Below are 23444 nucleotides of genomic sequence, written 5' to 3' on the forward strand. Positions count from 1 at the left end.
TGTCCCTCCCCTCTCATCAGTGCCTTCCAAGCGCATTTCCTTCAGGATAATGTGAAGTCACTTGTTTAACTTTCTAAGAGCTCAGCTCCCCAAGGCAGTTTTGTAACTTGAAAACTCCTTACACTTGTCTCTGATCTTTCCCACTTACAAACAAGTTTTGTGCAGCAGTCAGAAACATACAGGCAAACATGAAATGATACACCAGCTGCATACTCAGTGTGACCTGCTGAACTCACATTGTTGATAAAAACTAATTCATGGTCTTTATCTGTGTTCTTTGAAAGCTGGTGAATACAGATGATCCAAGAGCAATATGGTGTTTTACCCAGGAAGTCAATTAAGCCACACTGCTTCAATAACAAACTTCTCAAGAACTACAGATTTCAAGTATATTCATACACATTAAATTATTATGATAACAATTTTTAGGAGATTTGCTATGTCTCATTCAAAAGGGAAGGATAAATCACTTTGCTAACTATGGAAGAACAACACCAAATCAGTGAAATTACTTGTCCAGATTAAAAAGTCCCATTTGTATCAAACATTCTAACTATAGTCTGGCAAAGCCATATTTATTTATGGGTTTAAAGAAAACCCATAAATAAATAGCACTCATCTGCTATAGACATATTTTTTACAGGCTGTTAAGTACATAACAGTTCCCAGGTATATCAACCCCATGGAAACAGAGTCATGCTCTGAAAACTTCTGAAAAAATAATTCAATAAATCCAGTATTCCTTTTTGTTTGTTTGTTTTTAAACCAAGAACATAATTTACTCTATGTTGAATTGATCAGTACTAACACTAGGATGAAGTGAAGTGTTGCCATTTAAATGTATCAGTTTGAAAACTGATAAAAGGAAACCCTTTAACAGAACACACTCTTAGTTTCTGGTACTCATTGCAATAAAGTATTGAAGGCAATTAAAGCTGGCATTAAAAAAAAGAAAACTAAAAAAGGGAAAGTCCATCTTTTTATAAAGATCAAACATGGATAAGACTGGAAGTTGGTTTAGGTGCTTATTCCATACCTACACATTAGAGTACTCCTTGCACCAGTTCCTCAAAGGGTATGATACAGTACCAGCATATTCAAAAACATCTGACATGCTGAAATTCTGCTTTCATGGCATGGGAGCTCTCACCTTCAGTCTCAAACAAAATTAGTAATGTTATCATTGTCATTCCCAAATCAGGCCCTCCCCAAGGGTTAGTTCACTGGAGGTCATAATTAACTACAATGCCTTAAAAATTAGCAGCTGTAGGGAATTCTGGTTTGATTCCTAACAATTTACAGGGGCAGGTAAGTCATTTTATAAAGCTTCTCTATCCAATACCTAAATATATTTTTACAACACCAAAACATAAAATCAAGTTAAGATTTTTCCATGCTTTGATGAAATTCTTTAAGATGAGAGAAATTTCCTAGGACTTTAGAAGTGCTGATCCCCAAATTTTCATACACTCCTAGAGAAGAGCATGAATTCCTATCAAATAGAGCTAATACATTTCACATTTGCATGTTCTTATCCCAAGTTAAACACAGGAAAGGAATATTAAATTGAATAGGACCACGTTATCACATTTCAGGACTTGAAGCCAGGTTTGACAGTGCAGTGTATGATAAGGATTCCTTTTTGGAAGTCCAGCTCAGTTTTGATGTCACACACAATGTGGTTTGTTGGCATGAACAAACACCACAGAGGTTAAAGGAAGTTACTGCTGTTTTCTCGTGGTTAAAGGGAAGTTGAGCTTGCCAGTACATGGGCTGTAACAGATGAAGTTCTCTTTCACTTTGCTATTTCCATTAATCTCATCAAGCTGATGAATGACATAGTGAGACTTGCCTTAGAGAGATCACATGCAAATTTCTGTGCCTTCTACACCATTAAAACCAGTGAAGTAGAAGCTTCTGCACACAAGAACTCACAAAATACTTGCTCTAAGGACAAGTATTGCTCAAAACACACCAGAGGAAGGCACATTCCTCTTTTACAGAAGATGGTACCATGTTTACCCAAGAGGAGCTCTCTAAGAATCTAAGCACAAAATTAAAAAAACAACGAAACAAAACAAAAAAAACCCCAAACCAACTACGAAACAAAATTACTCATATTTGAGTCAGCTGAAAATCTCTATGACATAGAAAGTATAATGGAGTAATTGCATCAGGTCTGTGGGTGCCAGGTTCCTATGTTAGTCAACACATTTTCAGGCACCAATTTACCAAATGATGATTGCTGGGTATATGAACTATATTAGCAGGAGCAGAGCCCTTGATTTTACTTGTTCTTGTCTTCAAAAAGTCATTTTCAGAAGTTCCTTTTCTAAGGAAAATATCTTCTTCCATGTATAAAATTAATTTTATCAGACCAAAGGAAATTTATATAAGCCCATTTACATTTTCCAGTCGCCTTGATACAAACTTTAAAAAGAATTTAAAAAGAAATTCAGGCTTATTTCATATAAATCAGTTACCATAATTAAATTATGTCCACAATGTTAAGGATAACTTGTAATTGTAAGATTTGCTCACTCAGGATAATTACTTCTGTCAACATTTTGAATTTTTTAAGGGAGAAAAACACATTTGCTAGAGTATTTCAATTTTTCTCAGCTGACATCTTCACAGGGATTAAATTTTTAAAGCGGATAGCCCTCAATAAAAGCTAATACATTCCAAAGAGAATTTGGATGAGTTTCTGCTCAAGCAGACATTCAGAAAAAAACCAGCTCAAGTAAAATACTATAACATGGAATATTTTTTTCCGTCTGCCTGTCTTGTAGCTCATGTCAGGCTGACATTGATGAGCTCTGTGGCTTTCTGTCCTGTTTACTGCATGCTCATACATCACTTAGCACTGAAAGGAGTGAATGTCTAATTACTTTGGGACTGTAGGACCAATGAACAATAAAAACCTCATCTTTAGTTGTCACTTGAAAGGGACACTCAAACCTTCTGGACTGAAAGCACAGAACTCCACACAGGACACTCAGTTACTAGAGCTGGCATGGGCTGCAGAGGTTTTTACCTAAAGTATCACAGAAAAAACCTTTTTAAGGTATTGCACCCAGTTAAAATTCAAATCCTAGAATAGTCCAGAGTGGGAGAGACCTCAGAAGATCATCTGGTCCAACCTTTCATGGAAACAGGAGCCTAGAGGAGATTATCTAACTCCCTGTCTAGTCCCACCTTGAAAACACCCAGAAGTGGGGAAGCTCTTCCAGCCTATGATAGAAAAATCATTTTGCTCTCATCTTTATCAAACTTCTCCCAGTGCAACTTTTTTCTGTTGCCCTTTTTTTTGTGGCTCCTTGTGGAGAGAGTGTGTTCTCTTTGTAAGTACTGGCCTGTAAGTACTGGAATACTTTGCTGGCCTGTAAGTACTGGAATACTGCAGTGAGGTTTCTCTTGAACATTCTCCTCTCCTGGGAGAAAAGACCCAACTCCTTCAGTCCTCACTCACAAGGTGGGTCCTCCAGCCCTCTGATCATCAATATTATGCTCTTTGTAAAGAAATCAGGTCTACATTTCTGCACGTGGGTATGCATTTCTAATTTCAGGGGAGGTCAGAGAAGTTCTTGTCCCTGGGAAGAGCACCATTAAAACCATATTAAAGCATTGAAAACTCGATTCTCTTCTTTCTTTGACTTTGTTCACTACTCAGCAAAATGCCTTCTTGTTAATTATCGACTTCATCATCGAGGGACAGTTTAATCACAAGACTGTCTGCAGTTCAGGCTATCACAGCAGTACTAGCAGGGAATTTTGCACTGCACATAATTGGCCAGGTAATTAGAACACAAAATCCTTAATTGCTCAGTTACCAAACGTAAACGGTGCAGCACACAGGGCCTGACTGGCGGAGGGCTTGGGGGAGCCAAGGCAGCTGTCAATGCCAGCTTTTCCTCCTTCACAGCAGAGGACAGCAAATAGCACAGGGGGCTTGCTGAGCCCCTGCTGTCCTATGGGGGTGGGAAGGCCTTTCATCCTGAGGTGTAAAAAGAAATTCAGCAAAGACACTCTATATCAGGACATGCAAAACTACTTGAAAATAAAACCATAAACCCAGGACTTTTGAAAGGCAGAGGAAACCCAGCATCCAGTCAACAATGGGCAGTCAGAGTCCATGTACTGGTATGAAATAGCAGCACTCCCCAGACTGACAGCTCTCTGGTGTGGCTGCTGTTGCTGGCTGGGAACTCAGTACAGGATCTGTATGGTCTGAGCTACAGAGATTTTCAGCACATGATACTAAAAGTGGATGGGTGCACCATCAGCCTGCCCCAATACCTGTGTTACGGAAAATTCAGGAGTTACCACTGTTGGTACATTACAGCAAGGGCTACACATGACAATAACACCAGTTCTTCCTGTCCATCTTGTTAATGGACAATGTGAAATGCTAGATCAAAATTACCTAGATTACCAGCCCCCTTCACTGGAAGGCTAATTCACAGCTCTGATATTTCATTATCTTGGTCTTATTTCCATGCTAAAAGCATTTGTGGCCTGTATTTATTTGTTCACGTGTTCCTTGGTCAGCACTTCCTTCTCCTTCAGCTAGACTTCCAACACTTGCCTTTCTTTCTTCAAATACATTTATAATCATCAGCATCTGCTTCTCACGTCAGTAGACTAAAAAGAGCTATCTTGTAATCTCATTTCTGCTGTGGCAAGACCCAATCTAGGAGCTCTTTTCAAAACCTACTCCCCTTTTACATTTCCTTTTTCTCAAACAGAGCAAGACAGACTAGACTGCATTAGACTCTGTTACTGTTTTATGCAATGGCAATAGACTATTCTTCTCTCTTACAGAAAAATCTTCACCAGCCTCATAGCTCACTGCTGTGGCAATTAACAGACACTCACAGCTCTCTCTTACAGCTTTCTCTCACAGCCAATAATCCCTGCTTGGAACACAAATTCTTACTCTGCTCCGCATACAAGATTTTTCATTTTCTGCTGCAGAAATATTGCCTCCAGGATTCCAGTCCTAAAGGCATCACATTCTTCCTTACTTTATTCCACTATTATATTAGCAATGCCTTTCAAACCCATACAGTCACATTTATTCCACTGCTTCTGTGTTTCCTCCACTGTCTAGAGGCAATGACTCATAAATTCTTCTATTGGTTGGTCCAACAATCCTATGCCTTTCTCACTGCTCCTCCTTCAGGAGTTCCTCCCTTCAGCTTGTGAGAAATCCACAGCTGCCCACACAGGCTTTCCAAATGCAACCACAATTGGTTTGTATCCAAAAAAGATAAGACATCTCCAGCCATAGAATAGAACTGATAAAAATTGCTTGGTTTTTAAGAGCAGGAAGCTAATTCGGGGCATTTGCTACTTATCCATGTTCCTAAATTAATCCTTTCTTAAAGGAATAAAAATATCAGTGTGAAATTCTTTAGCAGACAAGTGCTTCAAGAAAGCTGCTTTCTGGGTGAGAACAAAGGAAAGTTTTGCAAGAAGCAGCTAATTCAATTGCTTGCTGCCTTAGTGCCCTGCTTATGTTAAACTAGCGCAATATGATTCTCCTTGGAAGGAGTAATCATGAGCCAGACAATCATTAGGCAAACTCAATAATGTTTATATTATTCAGATATAATCAGAACCTACTTATTCTTATCATTGTAAGGTGTTTGAAAACCACAGTGCCTATAGCAGGGGGCTTAGCACCCCCTTCTTCTATTGCAAGGCACAAAAGATATAATCCTGCACTCTCCATTTCTTTCTAGATTTCATTCAACACAACACACTTTGCTGCAGTCAAGGAAACCCAGCAGTAAATGCATCTTTGTATCATTATTTAACTAACTGCAGCTCAAGAATGTTCTCATTAATTTACAAGAGTTATGAAAACACACCTCTGTATTTTAAAATTCCTAAGACCTTTAGCTACAGTATTTGTACTTAATGAAAAAGAGAGACACCACATTGAAAAAATCCCATTCTTACTGTAATCTAATAGACTCTGGATATCCCTGATTATAATCTCAACCTCACAAAACTCAGTATTTCTTCAAATTATTTTTCTACTTTTAGAAATAAACCACATGCTACTCTCAGTCTAAATACCTGCCCATTCTTCCCTCAAGGACAAATGACTAATACACTCTTCCTAAATTTGGCCTGCCTAAAAACCTCTGTGATGTGAAAAGTTACACCTGTTTCACTGGGTATGTTGTAGTTTACAAAGTTACCATCTCCATTTTTTTTGCTATAGCTAAGAAATCATACCAGCTGGATAAACTAACATAATTTATCATTAATCCTCAGCCCTCCAGTCTTTACTGACTCTGGCATGTTCTATTAAACTTTGTGTCTCATTGTAATATGATTTCAATTCAGTGACTAAACATATTTATTTTAAATTAAGATCCCAACTAGCCAGGGCAAGTGCTACTAAACCCATGGCCTGTATCATGATCTCGAGTCAAAAGAATGGGAAATAAGAAATAGAAGTTTAATCCAGAAATGAGGTAGGATTAACTCTTTTCTGAAATCATTGCAGCAAGACCACTCTTAATGCATTTAGCAACAATTAATTCTCAAAGCCAAAACAGCTGCACATTGCTGATGCTCTCCAGATGCAAGGTAAGGAATTAAATCATGGGATAATTCAATTGGAAAATTGCTTGTAATTATGGAGAATGCAGCGTCTGCTTGACTCCTCGTGGTGATTGGTAGTTGCTTTAAGAATAGTGAGGTAGTCTGTGCAATGCATGGGGAATACAAATAAGTAGCTGTGTTATGAGAAATCTCATTTAGTTTCACAAAGATATGGTTTTAACATGATTAAAACTGTATTTGCTGACATTAATGATAATCCATTTTCGCTGTCCCATTACTGCCAATGGCCCACAGTAACAGAAGAGCAGCATTCACTGACAGCACCTTCCCTCTGAAGGAACTCTGAGTGCTTTGCAAACATGCACAGCATGGTCCTGCTCTAAGCAAGGGCCCAAAGAGGCTGGTACGCCTCCCCTCATTTACAATACCTGCATGCAAACAGCCTTGTTCCAACAGGTCATTTAAATCTCCGATGCCACAAGGTTGACAACTGCTGGAAATGAAAGATGGTGCTCCTTCCCTTCAAATATTAAAACTCTCAGTAGTAACAGAGGAGAAGGCTGCCATAAGGTCTAGTCACAGACCCTCTAGTACTGACAGCATGGAATACCCAAAAGAACTGACAGCTACCAGTGGAGAGCAAGAGCCATCTTGTCATCTCTAAACTGAGCATGTATTCTGAAAATAACAGGATGACTCAGGGTTTTGCCATCTTTCATAGACTAATTTTACCAGAACTGATGCTAATTAGCATTACAACACAAGGTGACAGGGTCTGCTCACTATTTTAAAGCTGGCAAACTGAAAGACCAAATGGCTGCTGTGTGTGATCACATTCCTACAGTCAGTGATTGAATGGGAAAACCACCTAGAAATACTAATTTTCTGTTTCATGGTTTAACCATTAAAACACACAGCTCTCAGTGTGTAAAACTCCAGTTATGGTAGCAGTGGTTACTGTGACATTACATTATCTCCTCTTTATCTACTGAAATGTTTGCTTGAATTTTTTTTCTTTCATTTTTACTTTAAAAAGCTTTTATAGAAAAACCATTAAGGAACAAGAGATCAATTATTTACAAGTTGCTTCAAAAATCAATCATCCAGTATCAAAGCTAAAGTTGTTATTTTTAGCAGTATTAACTACACAATAATTAAAATTTATTACAAAGTCACAACCCCTCATTAAGTTGCTGTCAATTGAGGGAAAAATTCCTCAAAAGCAATTCGTTTTCTTTAAAGTGATTGTAAAAAGATTCCCATCAATTAAAGAGACATCTGGTAATATGGAAAAGGTGATAAATTATCTTCTTTTCTCAGTGCTAGTACTTTGTAGACCAAAGGTAGTGCAAAAGAGAAATTCTAATGGTTTTATCTTGTCTTGAAAAGAAGAATAAACAGCCTTATGTGGGGCCACACAGAACCAATCCTGCAGAGACAAGCCTAGCATTTCAATCTAACCAAGATTTTCAGCAAATTCTGTAAGTATTTGGGCAATCATAATAAATAGAGAAGTTCTTTGCATGTTCTTTTTTCAAGCAAAAACCTGCAGAAAATAAAAAAAAAAAAAAACAACCTAAAACAGCTGCTGCTATGCAGCAAGGCCTCCAGTGACACCAGGCACATTTGTATCACCTTGTGGCAGTGTCAGGCTTTAAAACCATCCCAGGTTTTAGCCCAACGAAAAGAAACTGGGAGCATCCTCAGAAATTTCACAAACAGACACATTAAAAATGTGGGTTAGCAAAATGCCACGTCCTCAAATCTGTACCCTTTAATCCAGCAATCCCAATGATGCTTTCTTAGGAAATACCTGGTAACAATCAGAGGAGAGCAACAGAGCAGGAAGGTGCCTTTTAGAAAACAGTTCTTAGGAAAAATCAGCAAAAAATATCCCCCAGCAAAATACAACCCACACACAAATAAACAAGGAGGTTTGATTACATTTGGGATTGAAAGAGGTTAATCTGCAGTTCACTCAAGTTTCTGCAGTTTGTATTACCAACAGTTTTAACAACAAGGAATTGTTCAGTAACTCAGTTTCATTTTTAAAAAGTTTAGCTTGCTGGTAAAAGTAATGTACCAAGTAACCAACCAAGTAGCCAACAAATCTGTTGATTTTTGGAAGTTTAGGTCATTCCTGATGCATTGCCCATTACCAACTTTGCACTCAGGGTCAGTTTTGGTGCCCCACCCTCTGGAAGAGTTAATGGATATAACATTGACTGAGGCACAGGACAATCAATTTGTTGCTGTAATGAAGTACATTTCACCTGCCCACCCACAAAGCACTCTGAAATGTATAATTTCATTCAGATTAAAAAAAAAAAAATCCAAACATAGTAGAGAGTGGTTAAAGGCAAACTGTGTCCAATGTGCCTCTTTTCCATACAGCTAATTCGTGTCTGTTAACTCAGAGACATCCCAGCCAAACTCCTCCATGCAAAACAGCTCTCCCCCCAAGGAAAGCAGTGCTTCACACCCATGTGAGATCCCTCAGCTGGTTGGAGTTGGTTCAATTACACTTTGTCACTCACTCTGTAATGACAGTGCAGCTCAGCAATCACTCAAGCACTGACCCTGCTCCAGCATTTTCTTACTGCTGCCCTTACCTGTCCAGACAAACACCTTCCCCTGTAAATCAGTGGAAAGAAATAGAAGCACTTATCTATTACACAAACATTCACCCAAGCACATCAGCAAATGCACAATACCACTATTATTTGAAGCGTATTAGCTCACTGCAAGGAAAAACTGAACACTGATTCCCAGCACTTCACCTGCAGTGAGACTCCCCTCAGTCATGGCAAAAGCCCACTGTACAACAGAACAGGAGGTCTTGTGTTAATGGAAACCAATGCTCAGTTTCTAAACAGTCAGTATTTTAACTTCTAGTTCTTGAGTATTTTTAAATTTTAGGGCAATTGGGAATAATACTACTGAATCCAAGCTCACCAAATACTCCAGAAGTTTCCATATTCAGTTCAGCCTGGCATTTAACAAAAATCACTTCTTGGACAGCAAACACCTGCCATTAGCCACCTGTTTTGCAAGGTGACCACAGAGAGAACTGCCTGCAGCAAGCCAAGCATCAGCCCTGAGAATGCCTGGAGTGCATTTTAATCATCCCTTGCTTCAAAGCCATTACAATTACCACTGAATTTTTTTCAGCCTAACTGGGATCCAGATTTTCTGTTCTCTAATTAGGTGATCAAATCCTTCAAAGATAGAAACTCCTTCTACACCTTATTCACCTTTCTCCATTGATGGATAAAACAACCAGCTACAGATGCTACACTGGTAGTCATACTTAAATAAATGTCCTTAAAGAAACTTGCTGTTAAAAACATTAATTGTTGCTGTTCACTCAGCTGTGAACACCAACACCAATCACATCACCAATCCCAAATGGCCTGGCATTCTTTACTAAGAGGCTGATTTTAGAACCTATGCTTGCTTAACAGACAGCTCTTTGTCTTGGTTAGTCATTAGGAAGGTCATTACTATGGGAGTTAGCTACAATTTCTGAATTAAGTTACACAACATTTTGTAATACCATCTCATATTCTTGCTTTTTACCCTTAATTAATGATAAAACAAAAATTAACTATCCAAGCTATTAGTTCCTCAGAAATCTTGATTTTCTAATAACATGGTAATACTGAATACATTGCCCTTAGACAGCCGGATAACTAAACCAATGACTGCAAAATTAAAACAGCTTTCCCAACTGTGCAACAGGGCACTGAGGCCACCAGAACAATCTTTTCTTTTCCTCCAATCTGAGGAAGTTCCGTTTGTAAAATTCCAAGCTGTGTGTCACAGCAAACTTTCACCTCTAATGGAGTGGCCTTGTTGACATGCAGGGTGAACTCAGGCAGACAGGCAGAGCCTGCCCTATCAATACCTGGTAGTCTGAAAAGCTGTAATGTTTTATAGCAGTTAAATACAAAACAACCTCTGTCTCCTCCTCAAATACTTTCCCACCTTCAGGAAAAACACAGAGAGTGGAATTAAACCTGCATCCTAATGTTGTTTTAACATGGGCGTTTTGTTTCTTCCATGCTCTGATTAAACACCTTGAAAACAGAACATCCTTGAACCTTCTGCTCAAAATCAATACTGGAGCTCTGCAGCTTGGGCTCTTCCCTGATAAACAAACATACTGCGACAGGTGAAGAGGAGCTGTGATCTAACCTTTATTATGCTGCTTAAGTGTTCTAAATTACTGCCAGAGATGCCTATCTGTTGTACACAGCAAAATGCTTCCCTTCAGTGCCTGACCTTTCCACTTCCCCACTGGAAGCAAAGGAAAACAGCAGCATGTCCTCCACAAAAAGCAGCACACAAGGTGAGTTATTGTAGTTCAGTCCTTCATCAGGTTTATCCTTTTCACACAGGCAGTGGTAAGTAACAAATCTGCTGCTTCTGCTGTTTGAACATCTTTGCAAATGTTGAGAAATCTACTCATCAGCTTTTTTACTTGTGTTTACATGAGATAATTTAGAAAGACAGCCTCTCCCAAAAGAGTGGTTAGATCTGCTCACAGGCATAGAATGGAAAAAAGAAAAAAATGCAGAACAATGGCTAAAAGCCCACTATTACATTTCTTAAATTCTTAAGGAAATGCCATTTAGAAGTAAGTGGTCCTTGCTTCTCTCATCTCTGTTGTGACACTGAAGCATTCAGCTAACAAGGCTGGCTTTCATTTGACTTTACAACAGATAGGAGCCATTAATGTGAATTATAAATGATTTTTTAAAAACACACTATTTTCATTTTAACAAAAGACAGTGACTCCTATTCAACTTTTATAAATTCCTGTTTACTTGGGGAAGGTGAAAGATGAAGGCCAAGCATTTCCAAATTGCTTGCATTTGATGGATGAGAAAGCCTGAGCTGTTGAGACTAAAGGGACTCACAGGGACTTAGAGAAAGCAATTTCCTTACCATGAGTGGCACACAAAATTTAATTTATTGCACAGAAAGGAAGTGCTGCTCAACACAGGAACAGGGTCTAGGACTGGAGGTCCCAAATCAACAAAGAGGTATTGTGGTGTGTTCCCCAGCAGAGTTACAACATAACATGGAGGGCCACGTTCTATTGCCCCCCTCAGCTCTCAGCCTGTCTGAAGATGGGAGAACAATTGGGCAAGTCCAGCCATCAGCTCTCTTCCCTCTCTGCTCTCCCACTCTGGCTGTTCCCATCTTCATGCATTACACCATCTGCTTAATCACTGTGCTCTCAAAACAAGCAAGCAAAGAAAACAGATGAAACTTCAGGGATAGCTTCTAGCTCATAATTGAAAGGATGATTATTCATTAGAATCTAGGCAAGTTGCTTGGGGCTGCCAAAACAGGCATCGCATGGTATTATGAAATTTATTTTTTAAAGACAGAAAACAGAATTCTCATTCAGTATCTTGGCTTTAACTCTGCAACCTTCTTTAGTTGTTTTGAGTGGGATAAAATAAGGATGCTGAGTTTAAGCTACCATATGAGAAAACAACTCAGCTCAGAGATCCCACCTCCTTCAAGGTAAAGGAAAAAAACCCTACTTCAGTGAGCTTTAATATTAACAATTTCTGTAAGATTTAACCTCTGAAAGCACACATAGGGGAATATTTCTTGCAACTCCTCTGAATTAGTACATGTAATTGTGAGAAAAATGAGATACTACAAAAGCATTGGTATGAACATATCCTTTACAGAACCACATCTAAACAACTTGAAATTAATCAGAAAATCAAGGACAGAAATATCAAAAAAATCAATCTTCTCTTTACCCACATTTACCAAAATGGTTAAACTCTACTTGGGTTTAGCTTCATCCGCACAAAGATCCTGACTGAATCATATTTTCTCTACCACCATTCTAAATTAACAATTTCTTATCTCTGATTAATTAGCTGGACTTTGTTCTTGGCAAGAGTCACAGCAGTAATACCTCTTCGCTTCTAAAATTCTGTGGCTCTTTTTTAATGTATTCACCCAAGCAGAGATATGTAAGATAAGTACTGTAATACAACAACCATCATTGAGGAGAAGAATAACAGCAAAAATGCTTCAGTTCTTGTCAATCTGATGATGTTTTTAACAAACTCTCACAGAAGAGTTGTGTAGAAAATCCAATATGATAACATCTGTTCATTACCATGAAGTTGGCTTGCTCCACTGAAGGAAACTCTGGGGACCAACAGGCCCCAACAATTGTTAGTGGTGGCCAAGGTGCAAGGGACACAAGCTTGGCACAGTGAGGAACACAGCTCACCACACTGGGCTTTGGTTTCTGTCTGATTCAACCACACTGGGCTTTAGTTCCTCTCTGACAACAGGGAGAAACCTTTCTCCCAACTCCCCAAAACCACACAAAGTGCCTTATTTAGTAGAGTATTCTCAGAGCCTCCTAGGTGGGGTGCTGGAGAAGCACAGGTTATTGCAATATTTGGCAATGGATGTAGCTAGACCATGCTTGGTAAGGATAATCAAAATGTAGCCAAGGGGCTTCGAGGCTGACAGGGTCCTTATGGCACTTCTTTGCCATACACTGTATTTTTGTGTACAGAGCCATATGTGTGAGCTGTCATTGGCATGGTAAAAAATAAACACACAAAATGGAAGCAGGTAGGCTAGAAAGAAATCAAAACTACCAAATAACTTACTAATCCAGTGAAGAAATTTTTTTGTGCAAATGTGAGTTTTACATGCTTAAAAAGTTCAGTTTAAAAAAAAACCCCTCTGAACACAACATATGCATGGACATACACAAGCATTTCATGATAGTGGACTTTGTCCCTACACTACAGAGGGAAAACAATTATATATGTGTCTTTATCTGGAATTCTTTTCCTATAAAAAGGTCAAACACAGCCAAGAGCAGGACACACTTCCCTCCAGCTGTCCTTTTAATATGCCTCTCATCTTGCCAAGGAGAAAGTGTCATTAGGAGTGAGAAAGAGACCATTTTACAAGCCATTTATTCTTCATGGTCTCGGCCTTTTCTGGATAAACTTGTTGGAGTACATTAGTCACAGGTATGCAGCAAGCCATTAGAGCACACTAACATCTGATGTACACCGAAATTAATTTTTCTTCTTCAGCTTGGGGAAGAGACTGCTGGATGTTGCATGCAAGCCTTCACTGGATTAAGGAATGAACAAACAAGATTTCTAAAATCAACAAACCCCCGTGCCTCTCCACAGTCTGTATAAATACACACCTACTCTATAAATAAACACACTGTCCTACAGTGAGACAATCATTTGCCTCTTTAGAGCAGGCTCATTAAAGGGAAATAATTTTGCAATAACAAAGCACAAGTGTAGTCCCATTGAGAAGAGCAAGCTGCAAAATGGAAGGAACACCTGGTCCATTTTTTGTACTGACAGAGGATGAGCTGGAATCTGATCCTTATAAAAAGGCTGTGTTTTTCCTCCTCCACAGCCCAGTGGACTCTGGAAGCAAGTTTGGTTTGCATTTAGTGTCTTAATGTTGCAAAAATTCCTATGGGTATGTGTTGTAACACTTGATACATTTATGTTGCCAAATTGGGTCTCAAAATCTAAATCTCATCTAGAACAGCCAGAACTATTTGCTGTAAATAATATTTTTAATTCTAAACCTCCTGTTTGTATACAAATAACTTGATAGCCATCCCTACAAATCCGTAAATCTCTCATTTGCAGTAAGGTTGATGAATAATTTTCAGCCTGTGTTACTTCCAAACCTCACTTAATTCTTCTACTGTTTCACTTGCGGTATGTAGCTCATTCTTCAACTCACACACAACAATTATTTCCACTGAGACACTGACTAAATCTTAAAGAAGAAAATAACTAATAGGAAACTGAATCCCACTTGAACTAAATGAAAGTACAGAAGTTCACAAATCTTCATGGGATACCTGCAGTTTACCTGAAGGCATATAAAAAATAAAACTAGGGTGGCATCATATAATATCTTTTTAAGGACTATTCAGCCATCTGGACTGAACCAGGATGATCCAAATTTTTCTCCAGCATTAGAGAGAAAGATGCAATAAACATTCAGGTCTGCAAACTTTTTTTGTCAAAATTTGTGACAGGTTCAAAAACATTTTTCCTCCAAACAGAAATTCTCCTGAGAAAACAGTTCTTGGTTTGTTGTTTCTTTTTCCAGGCCTAAGGTGTCAAGATCTCAAACTCCACATAATGATTTACTAAATAAGAAATACCTCTGATATCTTGTTCAAAAGACACATAAGCTGGATCAATTCTATGAGATCAAGGCATATCCTCAAACCAGTATAAGAATTAATGTAAAAGGAAAACTTTTCTCTGTCTAGTGTGAGCCCAGCTACCCTCCTTACTCTTTACTCTTTCCCCTAGCAAATAGCTATCTTCTTCTAAGAGAATTTCCAAACACCCCCCTCCCTTTCTTTTTTGTGGAATTTTGAGTGATACAAGTACTTTTTTTTGAGTTTTACCTGAAAAATAACTTATACTCTACTTATTTCTTGCAAGCCCACCCTGATTTATACCCTTCTGTTTTGTTAATAAAGTGATAATCTGAAACAAAGTATTATTTATTATCTTTTATTTTCTACCTCATTCTTCTCTGTCTGAGGAATCATAAATCAAAGTCAACAGCCATTTCATAATCCTGCAGTTCATTTTCACCCATTTGCTAATATGCTCAGTGCCTTAGCCTTGCTCCATTTCTTTAGTAATAATTATAAAAATTAAAACCACATTAACACAATATGCAGATACTTCTTGTTTTAGAACTTACATAAGAGCTTTTCAACTAATCAGTGGCTGGTTAGGGCACTGTCCTCATTCATCTCCCACTTCCCCTGCCATCCTTCATGAAAGTTTAATCTACATCTTCCATTAAGAAGTTGTCTCAACCAGAGTTCACATTTGCACAGGGAGGCTTATTACTTTTTTGATTTTTATTTGGAATGGTGGTCATATCTCCACAACTTCTCTTCATCTGAAATTTTTATCAAGCAGCTGCATATTATCCTGGTCCTGAAATCCTCAAATCACAGAAGCAGAAATTCACTTACTTGATCTAGAATCACAAGATTTAAAAGAGGAGCAGGGACCTTGCTTGCATAACCATAGTCAGGAGCAGTCAAGCCTCTAATCCTTCCCATTTAAAACTGCATTTTCGGTCAGAAACAGATCACTCTGAAATTTTATCAGATCTGGACTCAGTTTGCATGTGGCTGATTTGGGTCCATTGCTACTGGTCCTGCCTCCTTAAATACAGAGGATTAACTTTGTAGGAGAGGTTCTCTCTCTTCCTTGTAGGATTTGACCAGAATGAAGCCCCAGCTGTGGTCTCAGATCAGGGACCATAACTATTGCCTGTCAAAGTGCCTGGGCTACACAGCACTGCAGGAAGCTGAGCCAGGGCATCCCTGGAGGAAGGAGAATACAGCACTGCAATAAGGTAACAGGAGAGGTGAATCCTCAAGAGTCCCACTGGCTGATGGCTCTTAAACCAGCCCTGATGGATGCCAAACTCAGTGCTGTGTCCTAGAGGCCCCCACAGCACAGAAAACTCTGGGTTTGACTCAAGAGTTGAGAGGCACAGAATTTATGGCTGGTTTGACCCATTTCAGATTTATCAGAGAGGCAAATGACTCTTGAGCATGACAAAAACACACATCCACACAGCTGAAAGTGCAATTTCCTCGGTCTACAAACTCCTTCCTTCTAGCCACAGACTGGGCTGTCTCACCTGCCTCCCTAGGAAATAACGCCACAGTTGCAAGATCTCCAGCTCCTCATGTTTCATTACGATTGACTGCAGTGCATTTGCTGGTATAATATATTATGAAGGGTCATGAATAATTAAAAATTAATCACACTTGTCAAAATAAATAAATGCAGTCAGTCATGCAGAATGCTTGAATTTTTTATAGCGTCTTTTTGCTTATTCATGAATTAAAAGAAGTCTTGTAACCCACAATGGATTGCCCACTCATTGCAGCTTGTACAGGCCACATTCAGACCCCAACAGAGGTGGTTTTCCTGTCAGCCTTTAGCACATCAGTGGAACTTTAACCTTACATGTCTGACCCTGCAGAAAGTTACATAACTCCAGCAGATCTTCAGGGACCTAGCTGGCAGATACACCAGTGATTCTCTCACTCACTGGTCCACTTATAAGATGGGGGGAACAGAGGAGAGTGAAGCATTTTAGCACAAATTTAAAAAATCAAAACCTTGGTAGCCTCCCTAATCTACATCTCTATAGGCAAACAGTCCAGCAGTTATTCCAAATAGTCACTATTTTTGCATTGTTTGATGGCATTCCCAAGACTTGAACAGAAGAGCAAATATTAGTAAACTTGATTGTAAATTTAAATAGTAACTTTTCTCTGACACTACAAATTGGTCTAAAACTGTTAACGCATTTCTATCTTTTTTCAAAGGGAACCTAAGCCTGGGCTGGGAGGTGACCCAGGAACACACCACCACACCAGCCCTATCAGATCAAGGAGCCATTAACTTTCAACGTTTGGCTCTGAGAACAGACAGCTGGAAAGAGAAAATGAAAAAGAACGTATGAACAGGGAGAGCAAACAGTTGTCCCTCACCACTCCTGGACTTCAGGGACTGCTCACATGAGGACTTTCTGGGCCAGAAAAGGTTCTACAGAGAATTTAGTAGCTGTAACTATTTCTCTTCCCTGCACATATCCTGTCAATTTGCACAGCCACAGAAGGTTCCAGCAACAATAATACCCTGGGAAGAATGTTCCACAGTTTCACTGTTTGCTAAATACTGAGGGATCTCCTTTTGTTTTGCCTGACATCTAATAATTTTGCTTGATGCTGGTCAATACTATATTAGAAGAAACATCAAATATTCCTTTTGTACTCATCCTTTCAGTGCTTTACCTTGGGAGTTTATAAACCTTTATACATATTTTATAAATTTCTGATTTCTACACAACCCTGCATGTATTCCTTTAGATGCTTTATGAAGGCACGGCAGCCCTAGTCAATTTAAGCATTCCTAGAAGACAACCATTACGTACTTTATCATATTTGTTTCCATTCTTTAAAAACTTTCCCAACTGTACTAAAATATTTTTGATGCATGGAATCTAGAACAGAAGACTGAGCTCTAAATACAACTGCCCCACACATTTATAGTATAGCATACTGTTCCTATTTTCCACTCCCTTCCCATTGAGACCCCAAATACCATTTATTTTGTGACTGCTACTGAGGTGATGCTTTCACAGCTCTATTCTTACACTTAAATCAGCTTAAATGACAGTAACCAGCTAAGAATCTGTCTGCATATAGGCCAAGCTCTGATTGTGTCTCCCACCACCTCAATTCAAATAACCTGCACTAAATTTCACCTGCCACTATTAGCTGGTTAAGCATCCCTTTTCAATTCCTTGCAAACCAGACCTTCAATCTTTTACCCTGAATAATTTAATATCAAACTCTGCCACCTCACCATCTATTACTATCCAGAAGATCAATGATTTGTGTGACACCACTGCTGAACATGCCAAGAGAGTGGATTGCTCAGCTGTGACTGCAACCAGATGCTGAGACACCAGGAGTTAGCTCTTCCTCTAAGAGGTTTAATCCGTGCTGACTTCTTCTGATTTCTTGACACTGAGCTGTGGGACAGGAGCAAAAATACAGAAAATCATGCTGCTGGGACAGGAGCAAAAATACAGAAATTCTTCCAATGTGGCTCTTTGGGAGATCTACCAATGATTTTCCACTGAATGTTTTACAGAAACTCATGTGAAGCCCAATGAATTATACCAGAGCCATTTCTCTCTATCAATGTCTTGTCATGACTTGATAACCAAGTGACAAGGATGAGCTAAACCATCCCAAAATCTAGTTAAGCTATTTGTTTATCTCTGTGCATTACTGTCTGCAAAGGAGATGAAATGAGATTGAGATAATTGCAAGTACAATTTGCAGGAAACAGTGGGGGTTGGAACTACTGTGCTTAATTATTTCAGATTGAAACAGACCACACAACTATCTATGCCAAACAGCTGTAATTAAAGTGATTTAAAATAGAGAGATGCTAGCTCCAAGTGTTGATTTTCAAATGAGTCTTTATACATGCAAGAGTTACAGTCATCGATGAGCTGCAGACCTACAGCTCCACTGAAAAAAAAAAAAAATACCACTATGTCCAACATGCCTGGAAATTTTAAAAAACAAGCCCACACATACACAAGCAAACAAACCACACAAAATAATCTACACTCATGCCCCACAAATCTAAATCCACTCAATCAATTTGACACTGGTTACCTGCCCCTCAGAACAGAAGAAAACAGCGGAACACAAGTTTCAGCCTAAATTGCCTATATTCCAGATGAGTACCTCCAGCCATTGGGGTTAGAAATAGAATTTTAACACAATAGGCAATTGGAAATCATCAACCAATGCCACCTTGGGCTTTGGGCTGCAGGGCCAGCCAAGAGTCTCTCTTTCTTCTGCTTTGATAGATATAAAACTGAGTTAAACAAAGATATAACTACTGGAAAGGATCCAAAGGCATCATACATTGACAACACATAGCACCATGGGGTCCTGGCCAGGCTCTTTATCTGGAACAATACATTTACTTCCTTGTGGGTTTTCCCCCCACTCGAGGAAAATGACAGCTATTATTCTCAATTCAAAACAAGGTTTTAACTCCTAAATTTCAGGGGCAGTCAGCTTGCACTAGAATTTCGGAAAAAGAAGAACAAAACAGAAATTCTGATTTACCTCAAACTTTCCCTGAGCTGTACCTTTGTAGGAAGCAATTCAGGGTGCGTGTGGATGTTTATTGATGCGGAAATTAGAAGGTATTTGCATGCAGCACAAACGTGGTCCATCTGCTTTACACACGACACATATCACACCAAAATGACTTGGTCTGCTGATGAATCAATGGGCCTTAAAAGTTAATTTATAATGGCTATCTGGGGAAAAGTTCTATACTATTGATATGGATGAGAAAATAGAATATGAATGAAAGCAGCACAGAAAATTTCCTCAATATTTGCCTGAACATAAGAACTGTCATGAGCAGCCAGACTGCAGCTCTGCAAAGTCAAATTCTGTCTCCAGTGCTGGCTCCTAAGAAAAGAATTCTTTCACTTGCAGCCTTTTGTGTAAGACTTCTTGACTCTAAACAGACTACTGAATTAAACATCCAGTGATGAATGTATTCTGCAAGAATTCATCTGATCTTTCTTTAAACTTATACACACTTCTAGCCCCACAACATTAATTCATGTATTTTATTAGCATCGTTTATTCAGGTACTACATGAAAAATGTCTCAGCTTGCTTGTTCTAAACCCAGAGCCCACCAGCTTCACAGCTGCTTTCCAATGCTTTTCAATCTGCTTTTTAAAGACCTCTAACCCCTGCCATCAGAGATTGAATTGAGAATCTTGGTCTGTTTATTTTTTCCTACTATGGAAACTGCGTCATATCCCTTGAAATTTTTGTCGTCATTCCTGACACCTCTTTGTTCTCCTGGATAAAGTTTGTAGCTCTAACTCCCCCATATTCATTTTGTAGATCCATTCTCATCAACACCACCCTCCAGAGAGAAGTTCCACGCAGGTGTCACCAACAGCTGAAAGGATGTTGAGAATTTTTCTACTTTCCCAGATTAGAAGAGCACAAATATATCTAAAAATCTTTTCAGAACTGGAAATCTTAATGAATTATGCTGCTGTTCACAGATATGATCATAAGAAGGAGAAGTAATTCCAACAAACCACAGTTTTTCCAAGGGAAAAAAGAAATCTGTTGTACTCCCATCTTTTGAGACCTCCTAGCGCTCTTCAGAGACAGGATCTTTTTTGTTATACTAAGGACAAAGCCCATCTTTGTTTTCTTACCAAACAGAGAACCTAAGCCCTGGATGGAAGGATATTGCCTAAAATGGTCTGCAAACACACAAGTGGTAAACAGGACCTAGAACAAAGATAAGGCCAGACTCTTCCAAACACTGAATGACCTTAAACATGAGCACCATAGCACAGTTTTCATCCAAATATCAGCCACGGCATGGGCCAGCCCATTTCGGATTTTACACAAGACTGTATTAGATACTTTGCTTCTGAGATATATGATGGAGCTTGCCTTTAGGTGAAAACAGATCTCTCCTGTGCAGAACAATCCCCTTTTGTTTGTCACTTTGTTTTCACTCACTGTCTGTTGAGGCAAAGGGATTATAGCTGTCTTTAGCACTTCAGGGGAACATGTTTGTTTGGGCAGCATTTTGGGTTTTTCTGTTATGGTTACTTTATGGGGTGGAAGCAAGGGTGTTTTATTTTAAAACTAACCACTACTGATGGCATTGCACAGCTGTATTCATCTTACCTTTGGGGGTGCTCTCAGAGTGATCTGTGTCCGGCCCATCTGGGAGGTTTAGCTGTGAGATTTCCTCAGCATTCAGTCTGACCCAGGCATTGTTGGGGGTTTCCTGATCTTTTGAGGTAAAGGAATACTCCAGCTCACAAGGAGATTCAAAGTTGCAGTCAAATACTGGAAAAACAAAATGGACACAAAACATACCAGGTTAATTAAATGTGGTATCTTCCGTGCTCAAAGGTAGCCATACACACATGTGCATGCACATTCATTTTGTATTTGAGTAAGTTAGGGCTTGATTTTTTTTTTTCCATAATGAGATAAAAAGAAATAGGGAATTTAAGAAATAGGGAATTTATGCCTGTAAACAGACAAGCAAAAAGGAGCCTGAAATGGGCTGCACAGGGAGGTTCATTATGGAAGCAGCAGCAAATCAAATGGAATGCCAAAGAGCCAGTAATTCCCCTTCAGGACAGGTCAGAGGGCAGCTCAGGCTAAAGTGGAGAAAGACATCATCTGGATTGAAAGGAAAATAGTTTAGCCAATGGATGAAATGGGACAGAAAGCCAATCTCTTCTGGCATGATGCTTCAAATTCAACCAGGACCATTAGATTGCAAAGACTCCTCATGATTCGCACCCATGTTTCACCTCAGTGAGCACAGCTCTGTACAAAGAGAGTCATCTGTCCTGGGCATTTGCAATGTGCTGGAAGCCATGGGGACTGTACCCCAGGAGGTGACATGCTGACCCCCAGGGTTTAAAACTCTTTCCCTGAGACAAGAGAACAAGCAAAAACCTGACTGCTGCTGCAGAACTTCAGCCTCCAGGCGTCACAGCCAGCAACCGCCTCCAACAGAGATTCCTCTTTTTGAGATGTTTCTCTAGAGAAACCCATTACACCTTGCTGGTACAACTATGATTCACTTCTCCATGTCCAGTTTACTATCCCACCATAGTTCAAGCTGCTTAACACAATATGCAGTGACAACCTGCAAGGATTTTTACTTTGAATTGCCAAGATCATTAAATTTTCTGGAATGCCCATTATGCATTTGCTTTTGTCACCACAGTCAGCACTCAACACAATATTCAGTGAGAGAAAGAAATGGTTTTAGAACTAACTCAGTGTTTCTGAAGAGACTAAAGTCCATTAGAAAAAGCCAAGGAAAAAAATTCAGCTGCTCCTTGGAGTATTCTGCACTGTCTTTCTGTCTTGCCATACAATGCAGGTGAAACAAATAATCTGAACCAACATTAGTGAAATTAACTGATTTTTTTAAAACTTCAATTACACTCTCTGTTAAACATCTAATTTCTTCTTGTGGGCACAGATTTATGTAGTTCAGCCTATTCTCCTGGTGATAAAATATTTTCTAATCTGAAGGTTAATACTGCTGCCCTCTTGCTATACTCTTCCCAGCTAATTTCCCTTTTTAACAGCAAGCTGGAAGGAACAGAGTCTTTTTTCCAGTTTATATTTGATTTTCTTAACCAAGTGCTTTATCATTCACTCAGCATTTTAAATACCTCACAACACCAGGGAAACAATATAACATAAGGAGTCAATTTACAGCACAAGCAGCAGTAACAAGGATTACACTAATTTCCTTAAATCCAAATGCAAGGGCCCCTACTCGCTTCAGGCCCCTAAATTTTCAATATAAATTTCATGATTCATGAAGCACACTTCAATTTAGGCAGAGGGGAACTGTGGATATATTCATGCAGTTTACTACTGCAATATCATATCCAAACCTAAGATCATGTATTTCTAGTTCCTGACATGGTCTTAAAAAAAAAAGAAGAAAACAAAACAAAAACCCCCCAAAAAAAGCAAAAACTAAACCAAATATTTTTAACTGAAGTGTGAGGAGTCTGGTAAACTTTGCACCTAAGCCCAGATGGACAAAAGAGCACTCAAACACTGAACTATAGTTTACAGAACATAAATTATATTTAGTACTCACAGAGAACACCTTGAGCAGTGTGTGCTTTAAGGCACTGTCAAAAAAAATATGGAGGGGAGAAACACAGCTCACACAAGGATTTTTTTCATGGAACTCACTGAATGACAAATGGGAAAGCCCAGGCCAAGGACCACACATGGCAAAACCAATCATTTCAAATCAACTATTTCATTCTTTGTGCACTTCTCCTCCCAATCAATCTCGTATTTTCTTCAGCTTTCCAGCAGTTCCTGCTGGCTTCCCCTCCTCTGTGCCCAGCTGCTGGGAACAGAGGCCTTTGTGCTCCCTAACCCTCCTGACCCAAGCAGAGGGGCCTTCCATGGATACCCAAAGGCACTCTCACTCTCCTCTGCAGTCCCCCTGGCTGTCTGATTGTGGTGCCACGAGCACTCAATGGCCAGCTCTGCTCCCCACTTTGCTCTCCCTTTGCAGAATCCCCATCTCCAAAGAGAGCTATCAATCAGCTGTGGAGCCCTTAACACAGCAGGCCTCTGACCTACAACTGGCACAACTTAATTGGGGTAAGTGATTA

The 23444-nt window shown here is 39.3% G+C and overlaps 1 protein-coding gene across 1 annotated transcript in view; it reads right to left on the reverse strand.

Annotated features, from left to right (window-relative positions):
* ALK (ALK receptor tyrosine kinase) overlaps positions 1-23444 on the reverse strand; it is a 302903-nt gene that overhangs the window by 187944 nt on the left and 91515 nt on the right. Inside the window, exon 3 of the mRNA XM_058801239.1 lies at positions 20953-21117. Coding sequence (XP_058657222.1) covers positions 20953-21117 — 165 coding nt within the window. The remainder of the gene's footprint in view (positions 1-20952; positions 21118-23444) is intronic.

The sequence above is a fragment of the Ammospiza caudacuta genome, chromosome 3 (genome assembly GCF_027887145.1).
Source record: "Ammospiza caudacuta isolate bAmmCau1 chromosome 3, bAmmCau1.pri, whole genome shotgun sequence".
NCBI classification, from domain to species: Eukaryota; Metazoa; Chordata; class Aves; order Passeriformes; family Passerellidae; genus Ammospiza; species Ammospiza caudacuta.